The sequence below is a fragment of the Panulirus ornatus genome, chromosome 50 (assembly GCF_036320965.1).
Source record: "Panulirus ornatus isolate Po-2019 chromosome 50, ASM3632096v1, whole genome shotgun sequence".
Taxonomy (NCBI): Eukaryota; Metazoa; Arthropoda; class Malacostraca; order Decapoda; family Palinuridae; genus Panulirus; species Panulirus ornatus.
The window spans coordinates 26,035,680-26,050,526 of record NC_092273.1 but is presented as its reverse complement, the minus strand read 5'-3'; the positions used below and the strand labels follow the sequence as shown (position 1 = coordinate 26,050,526).

Genomic DNA, 14,847 nt, shown 5'->3' with positions numbered 1-14,847 from the left:
ATCGTACCGTCTCGCTTAAGGGTCGTACCGTCGTGGTTTCGGATCGTACCGTCTTGCTTAAGAGTCGTACCGTCGTGGTCTAGGATCGTACCGTCTTGCTTAAGAGTCGTACCGTCGTGGTCTAGGATCGTACCGTCTCGCTAAAGAGTCGTACCGTCGTGGTCTAGGATCGTACCGTCGTGGTCGTACCGTCTTGCTTAAGAGTCGTACCGTCGTGGTCTAGGATCGTACCGTCTCGCTGAAGAGTCGTACCGTCGTGGTTTCGGATCGTGCCGTCTTGCTTAAGGGTCGTACCGTTGTGGTCTAGGATCGTACCGTCTTGCTTCAGGATCGTAACGTCTTGCTTAAGGGTCGTACCGTCGTGGTCTAGCGTCGTACCGTCTTGCTTAAGGGTCGTACCGTCGTGGTCTAGGATCGTACCGTCTCGCTTAAGAGTCGTACCGTCGTGGTTTCGGATCGTACCGTCTTGCTTAAGAGTCGTACCGCCGTGGTTTAGGATCGTACCGTCTCGCTTAAGAGTCGTACCGTCGTGGTTTCGGATCGTACCGTCTTGCTTAAGGGTCGTACCGTTGTGGTCTAGGATCGTACCATCGATCATGCATAGATTCAAACATCATACATATATTTAGAGTTTATGAACGTACACAGTAATATCTTAAGACTAAGAGAGTATATAATATGTTACTGATGTTCCAGATGAACATTTGAACAAGACGATACAATCTTTGTTCTGACCTCCATGTTCTCTTTTGTTCTTCCCTCCACCAGATATGTTGGTCGCCGCTGAGGAACCTCTTCGTCCCAGTGTTCCTCAACTGTTGGCTGGCGAAACACGCGCTGGAGAACATGTTCGTAAGTAGTTTTGCCCTTTCTGTTTGCCGTATGATGTGCCTCTGTCTTATGGTACGGGTGCGCCTCTGTCCTGTACAGGTGTGCTTCTGTCTTGTACAGATGTGTCTCTGTCTTGTACAGATGTGTCTCTGTCTGTGCCTCTGTCTTGTACAGGTATGTCTCTGTCTTGTACAGGTGTGCTTCTGTCTTGTACAGATGTGCCTCTGTCTTGTACAGGTGTGCTTCTGTCTTGTACAGGTGTGCTTCTGTCTTGTACAGATGTGCCTCTGTCTTGTTGTACAGGTGTGCCTCTGTCTGTCGTACAAGTGTGCCTCTTGTCTTTTCTGTGTTTGTATCGTATTTCCCGTGATGGTACATTGTTGTATGTGTTAACAGGTTTCCCGTGTCAATTTAATTGTTTTCCCAGATCGTTTGACTGGCCTGTGTTAGTGTTGGTGGCTATACCAGTTGTTGTATCTTCTGGTCTGACTGGCAGTGTGTGTGTGTGTGTGTGTGGGGGGGGGTAAAGACCCGGGTATGCGACATGCTTTGACCCCTCACTTCTTTGTCACACATCTGTCATTTGTTCTTTCTTGCCTGTCTGTCTGTCTGTATATATATATATATATATATATATATATATATATATATATATATATATATATATATATATATATTCCTGAGTCCACGGGGAAAATGAAACACGATAAGTTCCCAGGTGCACTTTCGTGTAATAATCACACCATCAGGGAAGACACAAGAGAGAAATATAAATCAGTTGATATACATCGAAGAGACGAAGCTAGGACTGACTTCCCCCTCTTATATTTCTCTCTTGTGTCTCCCCTGATGATGGGATTATTTCACAAAAGTGCACTTGGGAACTTATCGTGTTCCATTTTCCCCGTGGACTTTTAGGAATATCTTGATCACGCGCAAAATTGTGATCCTTTCCAATATATATATATGATTATTACAGATATGTGGATTGGGATGGTAAATAAACAGGTGAGAGCTGTAGCGTTTTTTTTCTTCCAAAGTTTCGACTTCAACAAGATGCATTGTTGTCATTCTCGACATCCCCGCAGGCCACACTGACCTCGCTGGCCACCGCAGTGCGTTCTTTGAACCCCGGCTGGCTAATACCTTTAGCGCCCCCTATGCGTCATCTTACATTCCATGTCCGCCCCCCATCCTTTTCGCAGTGCAATATGGGAAGCCATAGCGAAGCGGTGCATGCCTGCACTACCAACGAAAATCCACGTACAGGGTTGCCGCCCCATGGGACAGATATACGAATGACGTATAGTGATAGCGTCAATGGAAACCTACGAATTTTGAATAATATCAAGAGAGAGATGCCCTTTCCACTGGAAGAGGAAGAGAGGGGGAAAGTCACCCTATTTTTCATAGGATAATACTAAGGTCTGAGCAGGGTATGAACTCGGTATACCGTAAACCCACAACAGAAGAAGACAGTCTAGATTAATCGCTGGGTTCCCTTTCTTTTTTCAAGGGGGAGTTGGACGCTGGAGTCGTGAACGCTCGGAGGAGCAGTGGATATATCATGTGGACGCTCAGTAACTTGTGGTCGTCTTCACTCGGGGTGAAGGTCGGTAACAGTGAAAAAGGCGCGGAGGGGAATGCTGAGAGCAACGCAGTGGAAAGAAGACACATATATGATAGTCACCAGGGCAAGGAAGGGCTCAGAGAGGGATGGGAAGATATCCTCAGAAGTCGGGAATCAACGGTGTTATGATCAGGGATGAAGATAGGTGGTGAAGTCGAAGTCTTTACGAGTAGTGTGGTATACGTTATACCATGCATTGGATGTCCAGCCATGTATTATAGCGATACGAGGCGAGATTTGGCTCAAAGGATCGGTGAAGATAAAGCTGGTTTATGTCATTATATGGCATCAGATTCCCTTGCCGTTCGCATAGACAAGTATGGACTCCTACCGAGGTGTCAGAGGGCAAAGATAATGCAAAACTGGACAGAGCAAGTTAGGGGAGCCATGAAAGCTGCCCACATAAGCATAAATGAAGAGATCAGCAACCATGAAGGCGTTCTACGTTGGAACGGACCAGCGGCAGGAATGTGGAACGTACGGGGAACGGTGGCCAGATGGGGAGGGGTAAGGGACGCGGTGCTGCGTCCAGCGAGGAAACGATTGGCCTGCGGGGAAGTATAGACTTGTACCTTTGTTTCCCACTCTGCGTCTCACCTGTGTCTACCCACGATCCCGATACACACACACACACTCACACACACACACACACATACATATATATATATATATATATATATATATATATATATATATATATATATATATATATATATATATATTGTTTGTTGATGTATAGTTGAAGGCAGTGTCAGATGCAACCACAAGCGAAAATCAGGTAACGGTCATTTCGCCAGCGAGAACAGCACCGTTCATCATCAAGCAGGACGTGTGGTGAACGCTACGCGTTAACCCTGGCTTTTTGGCAACATCGCCTCGTTGGCATTTGTTGGTAGGTACACACTCTCTCTCTCTCTCTCTCTCTCTCTCTCTCTCTCTCTCTCCTACACGCACAACTTCACACATTACATGTAGTGTTAGTATCCGTTATTACTTTTATCCACTGAAGGCTTATATATATATATATATATATATATATATATATATATATATATATATATATATATATATATATATATATAGTTGTATGTGCAAGGATCTAGTAAAGAATGGTAGGATGAGAGAGAGAGAGAGAGAGAGAGAGAGAGAGAGAGAGAGAGAGAGAGAGAGAGGAGTATGATATTATTCAGCTTGTGGTTGAGAGAGCGTTCAAAGGAATGTGGTGAAATGGTTTGGAAATATGAAGAGAATAGATATATAGAGCTTGAGAAAGAGGATATACATGTTGTCCGAAGTGCAGGGGACAAGGAAATAGGGATAGACCAAATGTAGAGGTGGAAGGATGGAGTGAAATTGGACTCAGTGGAATGAACCAAGGCATGTGAAGCATCCTGGGTAAACCATAGAAAGTTCTGTGGGGCCTGGATGTGGAAAGGGAGCTGTGGATTCGGTGCATTACACTTGACAGCTAGAGACTGAGTGTGAGTGAGTGAGGTCGTTTCTTCATTCATTCGAGGCGTTACCACCTTAACACATGAAAATGCGCACAATTATTATTATAATTAGTATCATATATATATATATATATATATATATATATATATATATATATATATATATATATATATATATATATATATATATATATATATATATATATGCAGGAGGGTGAAAGGAGGGCAAGGAATAGAGTGAATTGGAGCGATGTGGTATACCGGGGTTGACGTGCTGTCAGTGGATTGAATCGGGGCATGTGAAGCGTCTAGGGTAAACCATGGAAAGCTGTGTAGGTATGTATATTTAGCGTGTGTGGACGTATGTATATACATATGTATGGGGGTGGGGTGGGCCATTTCTTTCGTCTGTTTCCTTGCGCTACCTCGCAAACGCGGGAGACAGCGAAAAAAAAAAAAAAAAAAATATATATATATATATATATATATATATATATATATATATATATATATATAATATTTAGAGTAGATGTATTAAACATTAATTCAACGTTGTTATGGATTTTTTCAATTCAATTCGTTCGAGAGTGATGCAATATTTCTGAATTCGGTTGAGTCTTGTAGAAAGGTGGATACAAGGAAGCCTGGCAGGGTAGCCTGGCCAAGTCTACAAGGCAGGTTGGCCAGGTCTGCCAGGGGAGGCTGGTCAGGTCGGCGAGGGAGAGTGTTCAGGTCTGGCAGGGGAGTCAGGTAAGCCTGGCAGGGGAGTCAGGTTAAGCCTGGCAGGGGAGTCAGGTAAAGCCTGGCAGGGGAGTCAGGTTAAGCCTGGCAGGGGAGTCAGGTTAAGCCTGGCAGGGGAGTCAGGTAAAGCCTGGCAGGGGAGTCAGGTTAAGCCTGGCAGGGGAGTCAGGTAAAGCCTGGCAGGGGAGTCAGGTTAAGCCTGGCAGGGGAGTCAGGTTAAGCCTGGCAGGGGAGTCAGGTAAAGCCTGGCAGGGGAGTCAGGTTAAGCCTGGCAGGGGAGTCAGGTAAAGCCTGGCAGGGGAGTCAGGTTAAGCCTGGCAGGGGAGTCAGGTTAAGCCTGGCAGGGGAGTCAGGTAAAGCCTAGCAGGGGAGTCAGGTAAAGCCTGGCAGGGGAGTCAGGTTAGGCCTGGCAGGGGAGTCAGGTTAAGCCTGGCAGGGGAGTCAGGTAAAGCCTGGCAGGGGAGTCAGGTTAAGCCTGGCAGGGGAAGCCTGGTCCGCCTTGGCAAGCATGATAGCGAAGTCTTGTCAGGAGAGGTAGTGGGAGCCTAGCCAGGGTAATTAGGGGAGCTTGGGTTTCCCTGGCAGGGAGACCTGACCACTCCTGGGTGGCAGGGGATCCTGGCGGGGAGATTTGACCTCCGATGGGTGGCAGGGGATCCTGGCAGGGAGACCTGACCACTCCTGGGTGGCATGGGATCCTGGAAGGGAGACCTGACCTCCCATAGGTGACAGGGGATCCTGGCAGGGAGACCTGACCTCCCATGGGTGGCAGGGGATCCTGGCAACGGAGACCTGACCACCTCCTGGGTGGCAGGGGAGCCAGGTGAGCCTGGTCAGGCCTGGGTGGCAGGGGAGCCAGGTCAGGCCTGGGTGGCAGGGGAGCCTGGTCAGGCTTGGGTGGCAGGGGAGCCTGGTCAGGCTTGGGTGGCAGGGGAGCCAGGTCAGGCCTGGGTGGCAGGGGAGCCAGGTCAGGCCTGGGTGGCAGGGGAGCCAGGTCAGGCCTGGGTGGCAGGGGAGCCTGGTCAGGCCTGAGTGGCAGGGGAGCCTGGTCAGGCCTGGGTGGCAGGGGAGCCAGGTCAGGCCTGGGTGGCAGGAGAGCCAGGTCAGGCCTGGTGGGCAGAGTCAGGACAATCGGCTTAACATCAAAATAGACCAGCGGTGCAGCGCCCCTGGCGGTGATATGGCTTCGTATAAACCTTTCTGAAATTTACACTGCGAAATTCTTGAACAAAATGGGTTTTGTTCTCGAATATCGATTGTGTGTTTTAAGAGAAATTGCATCGGAAACTACGATTTTTACGAGGAGAATTAGTTGATATATATATATATATATATATATATATATATATATATATATATATATATATATATATATATATATATATATATATTGGATGGTATTGCAATGGAATTTATTAAAAAAGGGGGTGACTGTATTATTGACTGGATGGTAAGGTTATTTAATGTATGTATGACTCATGGTGAGGTGCCTGAGGATTGGCGGAATGCGTGCATAGTGCCATTGTACAAAGGCAAAGGGGATAAGAGTGAGTGCTCACATTACAGTGGTATAAGTTTGTTGAGTTTTCCTGGTAAATTGTATGGGAGGGTATTGATTGAGAGGGTGAAAGCATGTACAGAGCATCAGATTGGGGAAGAGCAGTGTGGTTTCAGAAGTGGTAGAGGATGCGTGGATCAGGTGTTTGCTTTGAAGAATGTATGTGAGAAATACTTAGAAAAGCAAATGGATTTGTATGTAGCATTTATGGATCTGGAGAAGGCATATGATAGAGTTGATAGAGATGCTCTGTGGAAGGTATTAAGAATATATGGTGTGGGAGGAAAGTTGTTAGAAGCAGTGAAAAGTTTTTATCGAGGATGTAAGGCATGTGTACGTGTAGGAAGAGAGGAAAGTGATTGGTTCTCAGTGAATGTAGGTATGCGGCAGGGGGTGTGATGTCTCCATGGTTGTTTAATTTGTTTATGGATGGGGTTGTTAGGGAGGTGAATGCAAGAGTTTTGGAAAGAGGGGCAAGTATGAAGTCTGTTGGGGATGAGAGAGCTTGGGAAGTGAGTCAGTTGTTGTTCGCTGATGATACAGCGCTGGTGGCTGATTCATGTGAGAAACTGCAGAAGCTGGTGACTGAGTTTGGTAAAGTGTGTGAAAGAAGAAAGTTAAGAGTAAATGTGAATAAGAGCAAGGTTATTAGGTACAGTAGGGTTGAGGGTCAAGTCAATTGGGAGGTAAGTTTGAATGGAGAAAAACTGGAGGAAGTAAAGTGTTTTAGATATCTGGGAGTGGATCTGGCAGCGGATGGAACCATGGAACCGGAAGTGGATCATAGGGTGGGGGAGGGGGCGAAAATCCTGGGAGCCTTGAAGAATGTGTGAAAGGCGATAACATTATCTCGGAAAGCAAAAACGGGTATGTTTGAAGGAATAGTGGTTCCAACAACGTTGTATGGTTGCGAGGCGTGGGCTATGGATAGAGTTGTGCGCAGGAGGATGGATGTGCTGGAAATGAGATGTTTGAGGACAATGTGTGGTGTGAGGTGGTTTGATCGAGTAAGTAACGTAAGGGTAAGAGAGATTTGTGGAAATAAAAAGAGCGTGGTTGAGAGAGCAGAAGAGGGTGTTTTGAAATGGTTTGGGCACATGGAGAGAATGAGTGAGGAAAGATTGACCAAGAGGATATATGTGTCGGAGGTGGAGGGAACAAGAAGTGGGAGACGAAATTGGAGGTGGAAAGATGGAGTGAAAAAGATTTTGTGTGATCGGGGCCTGAACATGCAGGAGGGTGAAAGGAGGGCAAGGAATAGAGTGAATTGGATCGATGTGGTATACCGGGATTGACGTGCTGTCAGTGGATTGAATCAGGACATGTGAAGCGTCTGGGGTAAACCATGGAAAGCTGTGTAGGTATGTATATTTGCGTGTGTGGACGTATGTATATACATGTGTAAGGGGGTGGGTTGGGCCATTTCTTTCGTCTGTTTCCTTGCGCTACCTCGCAAACGCGGGAGACAGCGACAAAGCAAAAAAAAAAATGTGTTTGATGATAGAGTGGCAGATATAGGGTGTTTTGGTCGAGGTGGTGTGCAAAGTGAGAGGGTTATGGAAAATGATTTGGTAAACAGAGAAGAGGTTGTGGGGGCTTTGCGGAAGATGAAAGCCGGCAAGGCAGCAGGTTTGGATGGTATTGCAGTGGAATTTATTAAAAAAGGGGGTGACTGTATTGTTGACTGGTTGGTAAGGTTATTTAATGTATGTATGACTCATGGTGAGGTGCCTGAGGATTGGCGGAATGCGTGCATAGTGCCATTGTACAAAGGCAAAGGGGATAAGAGTGAGTGCTCAAATTACAGAGGTATAAGTTTGTTGAGTATTCCTGGTAAATTATATGGGAGGGTATTGATTGAGAGGGTGAAGGCATGTACAGAGCATCAGACTGAGGAAGAGCAGTGTGGTTTCAGAAGTGGTAGAGGATGTGTGGATCAGGTGTTTGCTTTGAAGAATGTATGTGAGAAATACTTAGAAAAGCAAATGGATTTGTATGTAGCATTTATGGATCTGGAGATGGAAAGATGGAGTGAAAAAGATTTTGTGTGATCGGGGCCTGAACATGCAGGAGGGTGAAAGGAGGGCAAGGAATAGAGTGAATTGGATCGATGTGGTATACCGGGGTTGACGTGCTGTCAGTGGATTGAATCAAGGCATGTGAAGCGTCTGGGGTAAACCATGGAAAGCTGTGTAGGTATGTATATTTGCGTGTGTGGACGTATGTATATACATGTGTATGGGGGGGGGGGTTGGGCCATTTCTTTCGTCTGTTTCCTTGCGCTACCTCGCAAACGCGGGAGACAGCGACAAAGTATAATAAAAATATATAAAATATATATATATATATATATATATATATATATATATATATATATATATATATATATTTGTATATATATATATATGTATATATATATATATATATATATATATATATATATATATATATATATATATATATATATGTATAAATATATATATGTGTGTGTGTGTGTTTGCCATTTCCTGCTTTAGCGAGTTAGCGCCGAAAACACTTTAATAATCTGCCTCATTCGCTCACTTCCATTCTTTGGCTGTCATTTGTAATGCACCGAAACCACAGCTAACCCTAACCACAGCTAATCTTATCCACAACCAGGCCGCCACAAACCTTTCTGTGATGTGTGCCCCAGCTACTTCATATGACCTGGATACGTCCATTGACAGCGCGTCGTCCCCTGTTAACCACATCGCTCCAGTTTACTCTATCCCGTGCACGCCTTGCACCCCCTTGCATGATCAGGCCCTAAGCACTCAAAACTTTTTTCAGTGTCTTTCCATTTCCATTTCGGTCTCTCCCTACTTGTTTCTTCAACTTTTGACACGCATATCCTCTTTATCAACCTCTCCTCACTCATTCTCTAAGTAACACACCCTCTTCTGCCCTCTCAACCATACTCCTATTATTCCCCCACCTCCTCCTTACCCTCTCATTTCTTCCTCGATCGACCCTCCTCACACTACATATTGTCCTCAAATAATTCATCTCCAACGTATTCACTTGCCTCGCCTTCCAGGTACCCTCAGACTTGCAGACCTTCCCCTTTCCCCAGAACCCTCGCACGCACTCCCACCACCCCAACCACAGACAGATTAAACAGCCATGGTGACATCACACATCACCCACCTTCACCTGGACCCACTCGACGACTTCTCTACCTCCTTGCGCGCGCACACCTTACCCTCTCTTGATCTAAACTCTCAACTGCTTTTCATAACTTTCTTCCCAAACGTGCCATCTCCCACAATGCTTTCATATGCTTTCTCTAGATTCCATAATTTCTTCAGACAAATCCTTCTCTTCTCTCTCTCTCTCTCAGTATTTCTCTCGCACGTCCTTCATAGGAGACACTTGATACGCTCATCCTCGACGCTCATACTCGACCACTTGTGAAACCACATTTGCTGCCCCTCAGTCTGATGCTGTGTGTGTGTGTGTGTGTGTGTGTGTGTGTGTGTAAGTGTGTCTAAGTAAACCCGCAAACGCGGGAGACAGCGACAAAGTATAATAAAAAAAATAATAATATATATATACACACACACACACACACACACACACACACACACACACACACACTGATGAATACCTCTGCGTTTTATTATTGGAATGTCACATGAATGACCTTAATTTAACGACCAGTTATTTAGTGACAGTAAATTTCTGCCGCTGGCATCCGACTATGATTACCCAGCTTGAGTTGCCAAGCCGTCCATGTCACGTGCCACCGCGTCCGTAGAGGTAAAATTGGCATGATTTTTTTAGGCCACTTGATCCACCGTGAACCCTGTGTTGTTGCTATGGTCAACTGATCCCAGTGAGCACTGGAGGGTACATGTGATTTTGATCAGTGTGTGAATTTTAGGCAAAAAGGACAACACTTGCGTTGGATGATGTAGTGGAAGTTTTTCCAGTGTGTGGGGTCGGTCAGTGGTTAAACTTTTCTTTCTGCAGTGGAATGATTGTCATGGTGATGCCATTAGGTATTTTTCTTTTGTCTTTGACACGGTATAGCGTCGTGTGAAGTATAAATGTGATGACATCTGATAGTGAGAGATAGTGATGAGAGAGCTTGGGAAGTGAGTCAGTTGTTGTTCGCTGATGATACAGCGCTGGTGGCTGATTCATGTGAGAAACTGCAGAAGCTGGTGACTGAGTTTGGTAAAGTGTGTGGAAGAAGAAAGTTAAGAGTAAATGTGAATAAGAGCAAGGTTATTAGGTACAGTAGGGTTGAGGGTCAAGTCAATTGGGAGGTGAGTTTGAATGGAGAAAAACTGGAGGAAGTGAAGTGTTTTAGATATCTGGGAGTGGATCTGGCAGCGGATGGAACCATGGAAGCGGAAGTGGATCATAGGGTGGGGGAGGGGGCGAAAATTCTGGGGGCCTTGAAGAATGTGTGGAAGTCGAGAACATTATCTCGGAAAGCAAAAATGGGTATGTTTGAAGGAATAGTGGTTCCAACAATGTTGTATGGTTGCGAGGCGTGGGCTATGGATAGAGTTGTGCGCAGGAGGATGGATGTGCTGGAAATGAGATGTTTGAGGACAATGTGTGGTGTGAGGTGGTTTGATCGAGTGAGTAACGTAAGGGTATGAGAGATGTGTGGAAATAAAAAGAGCGTGGTTGAGAGAGCAGAAGAGGGTGTTTTGAAGTGGTTTGGGCACATGGAGAGAATGAGTGAGGAAAGATTGACCAAGAGGATATATGTGTCGGAGGTGGAGGGAACGAGGAGAAGAGGGAGACCAAATTGGAGGTGGAAGGATGGAGTGAAAAAGATTTTGTGATCGGGGCCTGAACATGCAGGAGGGTGAAAGGAGGGCAAGGAATAGAGTGAATTGGAGCGATGTGGTATACCGGGGTTGACGTGCTGTCAGTGGATTGAATCAAGGCATGTGAAGCGTCTGGGGTAAACCATGGAAAGCTGTGTAGGTATGTATATTTGCGTGTGTGGACGTATGTATATACATGTGTATGGGGGGGGGGGGGGGGTTGGGCCATTTCTTTCGTCTGTTTCCTTGCGCTACCTCGCAAACGCGGGAGACAGCGACAAAGTAAAAAAAAAAAAAAAAAAAAAAAAATATATATATATATATATATATATATATATATATATATATATATATATATATATATATATATGAGTCCATGGGGAAATAAGACACGATAAGTTCTCAAGTGCACTTTCGTGGAATAATCACATCAAATCACATCTCTCTTACCCTTTCATTACTTACTCGATCAAACCACCTCACACCACATATTGTCCTCAAACATCTCATTTCCAGCACATCCACCCTCCTCCTCACAACCCTATCTATATCCCATGCCTCACAACCATATAACATTGTTGGAACCACTATTCCTTCAAACATACCAATTTTTATTCTCCGCGATAATGTTCTCGCCTTCCACACATTCTTCAACGCTCCCAGAACCTTCAACCCCCCCCCCACCCTGTGACTCATTTCCGCTTCCATGGTTCCAACCTATGCCAAATCCACTCCCAGATATCTAAAACACTTTACTTCCTCCAGATTTTCTCCATTCAAACTCACCTGCCAATTTACTTTTCCCTCAGCCCTACTGAACCTAATAACCTTGCTCTTATTCACATTTACCCTCAGCTTTCTTCTTTCACACACTTTACCAAACTCGGTCACCAGCTTCTGCAGTTTCTCACCCGAATCAGCCACCAGCGCTGTATCATCGGCGAACAACTGACTCACTTCCCAAGCCCTCTCATGTACAACAAACTGCATACTTGCCTCTCTCTCCAAAATTCTTGCATTCACCTCCCTAACAACCCCATCCGCAAACAAATTGAACAACCATGGAGACATCACGCCCCCCTGCCGCAAACCAACATTAACTTGGAAGCAATCACTTTCCTCTCTTCCTACTCGTACACATGCCTTACATCCTCGAAAAAAACTCTTCGCTGCTTCTAGCAACTTACCTCCCACACCATATACTCTTAATACCTTCCACAGAGCATCTCAGTCAACTGTCATATTCCTTCTCCAGATCCATTAATGCTACATACAAATCCATTTGTTTTTCTAAGTATCTCTCAAATACATTCTTCAAAGCAAACACCTGATCCACACATCCTCTACCACTTCTAAAACCACACTGGTCTTCCTCAGTCTGATGCTCTGTACATGCCTTCACCCTCTCAATCAATACCCTCCCATATAATTTACCAGGAATACTCCACAAACTTATACATCTGTAATATGAACACCCACCTTTATCCCCTTTGCCTTTGTACAATGGCACTGTGCATGCATTCCGCCAGTCCTCAGGCACTTCACCATGAGTCATACATACATTCAATATCCTCACCAACTAGTCAAAAACACAGTCACCCCGTTTTTTAATAAATTCCTCTACAATACCATCCAAACCCGCCGCCTTGCCGGCTTTCATCTTCCGCAAAGCTTTCACATCCTCTTCTCTGTTTACCAAACCATTCTCCCTGACCCCTCTCACTTCGCAGACCACTTCGACCAAAACACCCTATATCTGCCACTCTATCATCTAACACATTCAACAATATATATATATATATATATATATATATATATATATATATATATATATACATATCTTTTTCCCGTCGCCTTCATAATACCCTCAGCAGTCCATATAGATAATGACCCGAGTATGTTGCCAACACGAGAGTTGTCTACACAGTGTGTGTGTGTGTGTGTGTGTGTGTGTGTGTGTGTGTATAGTCCCGGCTGATGCATGTGTACAGAGGGAGTGGCCAGGCCCTCACGTCTAGGTTCTCCTTTTAGGATTATATGAACAGCTGGAGGATGGTACACTATGTGAACGTCCGCCGACACCAGCACGCCAGCCACCACAGCCAACACTACTCCGCTCTCCACCCGATCCGGGTCCGTCTCTCCTCTGCTCCTGTCTTGGTTAATTGCATTTTTTTTTCTTTTCTTTTTCCTCCCAACTCTCGGAATGCTGATTTTGCGCTTGAGGGCTCGCTCCCGCTGCGTAGATCGAGTCTACTGATTATGCAGGTTCTACCTACTGGCACGGTAGTGAAACGTGCTGCAGACATGGCTGGTTCTGTTGTGTGTGTGTATATATACATATATACATTTTTTTTTCACTTCTTGCTCGATCCACTGCCAAATATAAACTGGTAGGGTCGTCCATGGCCAGCGCACCACGCTTCTCGTCGCTCACTTGTCGCAGAACTCTTGCTAAGCCACAGCTCATCCGTTTCTTGACTATTCCCTGACCGAATACAGCCTCTTGGACCTCTTCTACCATGTCTATCCCTACTGGGGCTAGAGAGACTTGCTATCCCCATGACTCTCCCTCTAAAGCCCCAGTGGCGCTCGTCTGTGCATGATTCTCTCTTGTTTTTCACCTAAACTTATCCATTTTGTCTCGTCTTTAAACTGATCCAGAATTCAATTGAGACCTTCTAACTCTCTTCTTGTCACTTCCATCCCCATAATCTAAGTCCCCTATTCACCTTAGGGCAGCCCAGTCTGAGTTGGCCCATCGTCCACTTTGAGGTGTTCGATCCCATATCCTTTATCATGAGACGGCCTTTGTTACCTGCTCGACACATCCTAGGGATCCCACAGGATACAGACTGAGGGTCTACACGACACAGCCCAGGGATTCTGCAGGACACAGCCTAGGGATCCTGCAGGACATAGCCTTGGGGGGGGGGCACAGCCTGGGGATCCTGCAGGACCCAGCCTGGGGTTCTAGCAGGACACAACCTGGGGATCCTGCAGGACCCAGCCTGGGGATCCTGCAGGACACAACCTGGGGATCTAGCAGGACACAACCTGGGGATCTAGCAGGACACAACCTGGGGATCCTGCAGGACCCAGCCTGGGGATCTAGCAGGACACAACCTGGGGATCTAGCAGGACACAACCTGGGGATCCTGCAGGACACAACCTGGGGATCCTGCAGGACACAACCTGGGGATCTAGCAGGACACAACCTGGGGATCCTGCAGGACACAACCTGGGGATCCTGCAGGACACAACCTGGGGATCTAGCAGGACACAACCTGGGGATCCTGCAGGACCCAGCCTGGGGATCTAGCAGGACACAACCTGGGGATCCTGCAGGACACAACCTGGTGAGCCTGAAAGAGGCAGCCTACATGGCTGATTGAGGGGGTCCAGTACCCCAGAGAATAGAATGATTCGAACTTTTGGGTAAGGGAATTAGTTCTAGTGACTATTTTCAGTACTTTCCTCCCCTACCGCCTTTATATATATATATATATATATATATATATATATATATATATATATAGTGCCATTGTACAAAGGCAAAGGGGATAAGAGTGAGTGCTCAAATTACAGAGGTATAAGTTTGTTGAGTATTCCTAGGAAATTATATGGGAGGGTATTGATTGAGAAGGTGAAGGCATGTACAGAGCATCAGATTGGGGAAGAGCAGTGTGGTTTCAGAAGTGGTAGAGGATGTGTGGATCAGGTGTTTGCTTTGAAGAATGTATGTGAGAAATACTTAGAAAAGCAAATGGATTTGTACGTAGCATTTATGGATCTGGAGAAGGCATATGATAGAGATGCTCTGTG

General features: G+C 45.7%; 1 protein-coding gene across 1 annotated transcript in view; it reads left to right on the top strand.

Moving 5' to 3' along the window:
- SLO2 (slowpoke 2) overlaps positions 1–14,847 on the top strand; it is a 1,142,188-nt gene that overhangs the window by 505,742 nt on the left and 621,599 nt on the right. Inside the window, 1 exon segment of the mRNA XM_071691568.1 lies at positions 769–852. Coding sequence (XP_071547669.1) covers positions 769–852 — 84 coding nt within the window.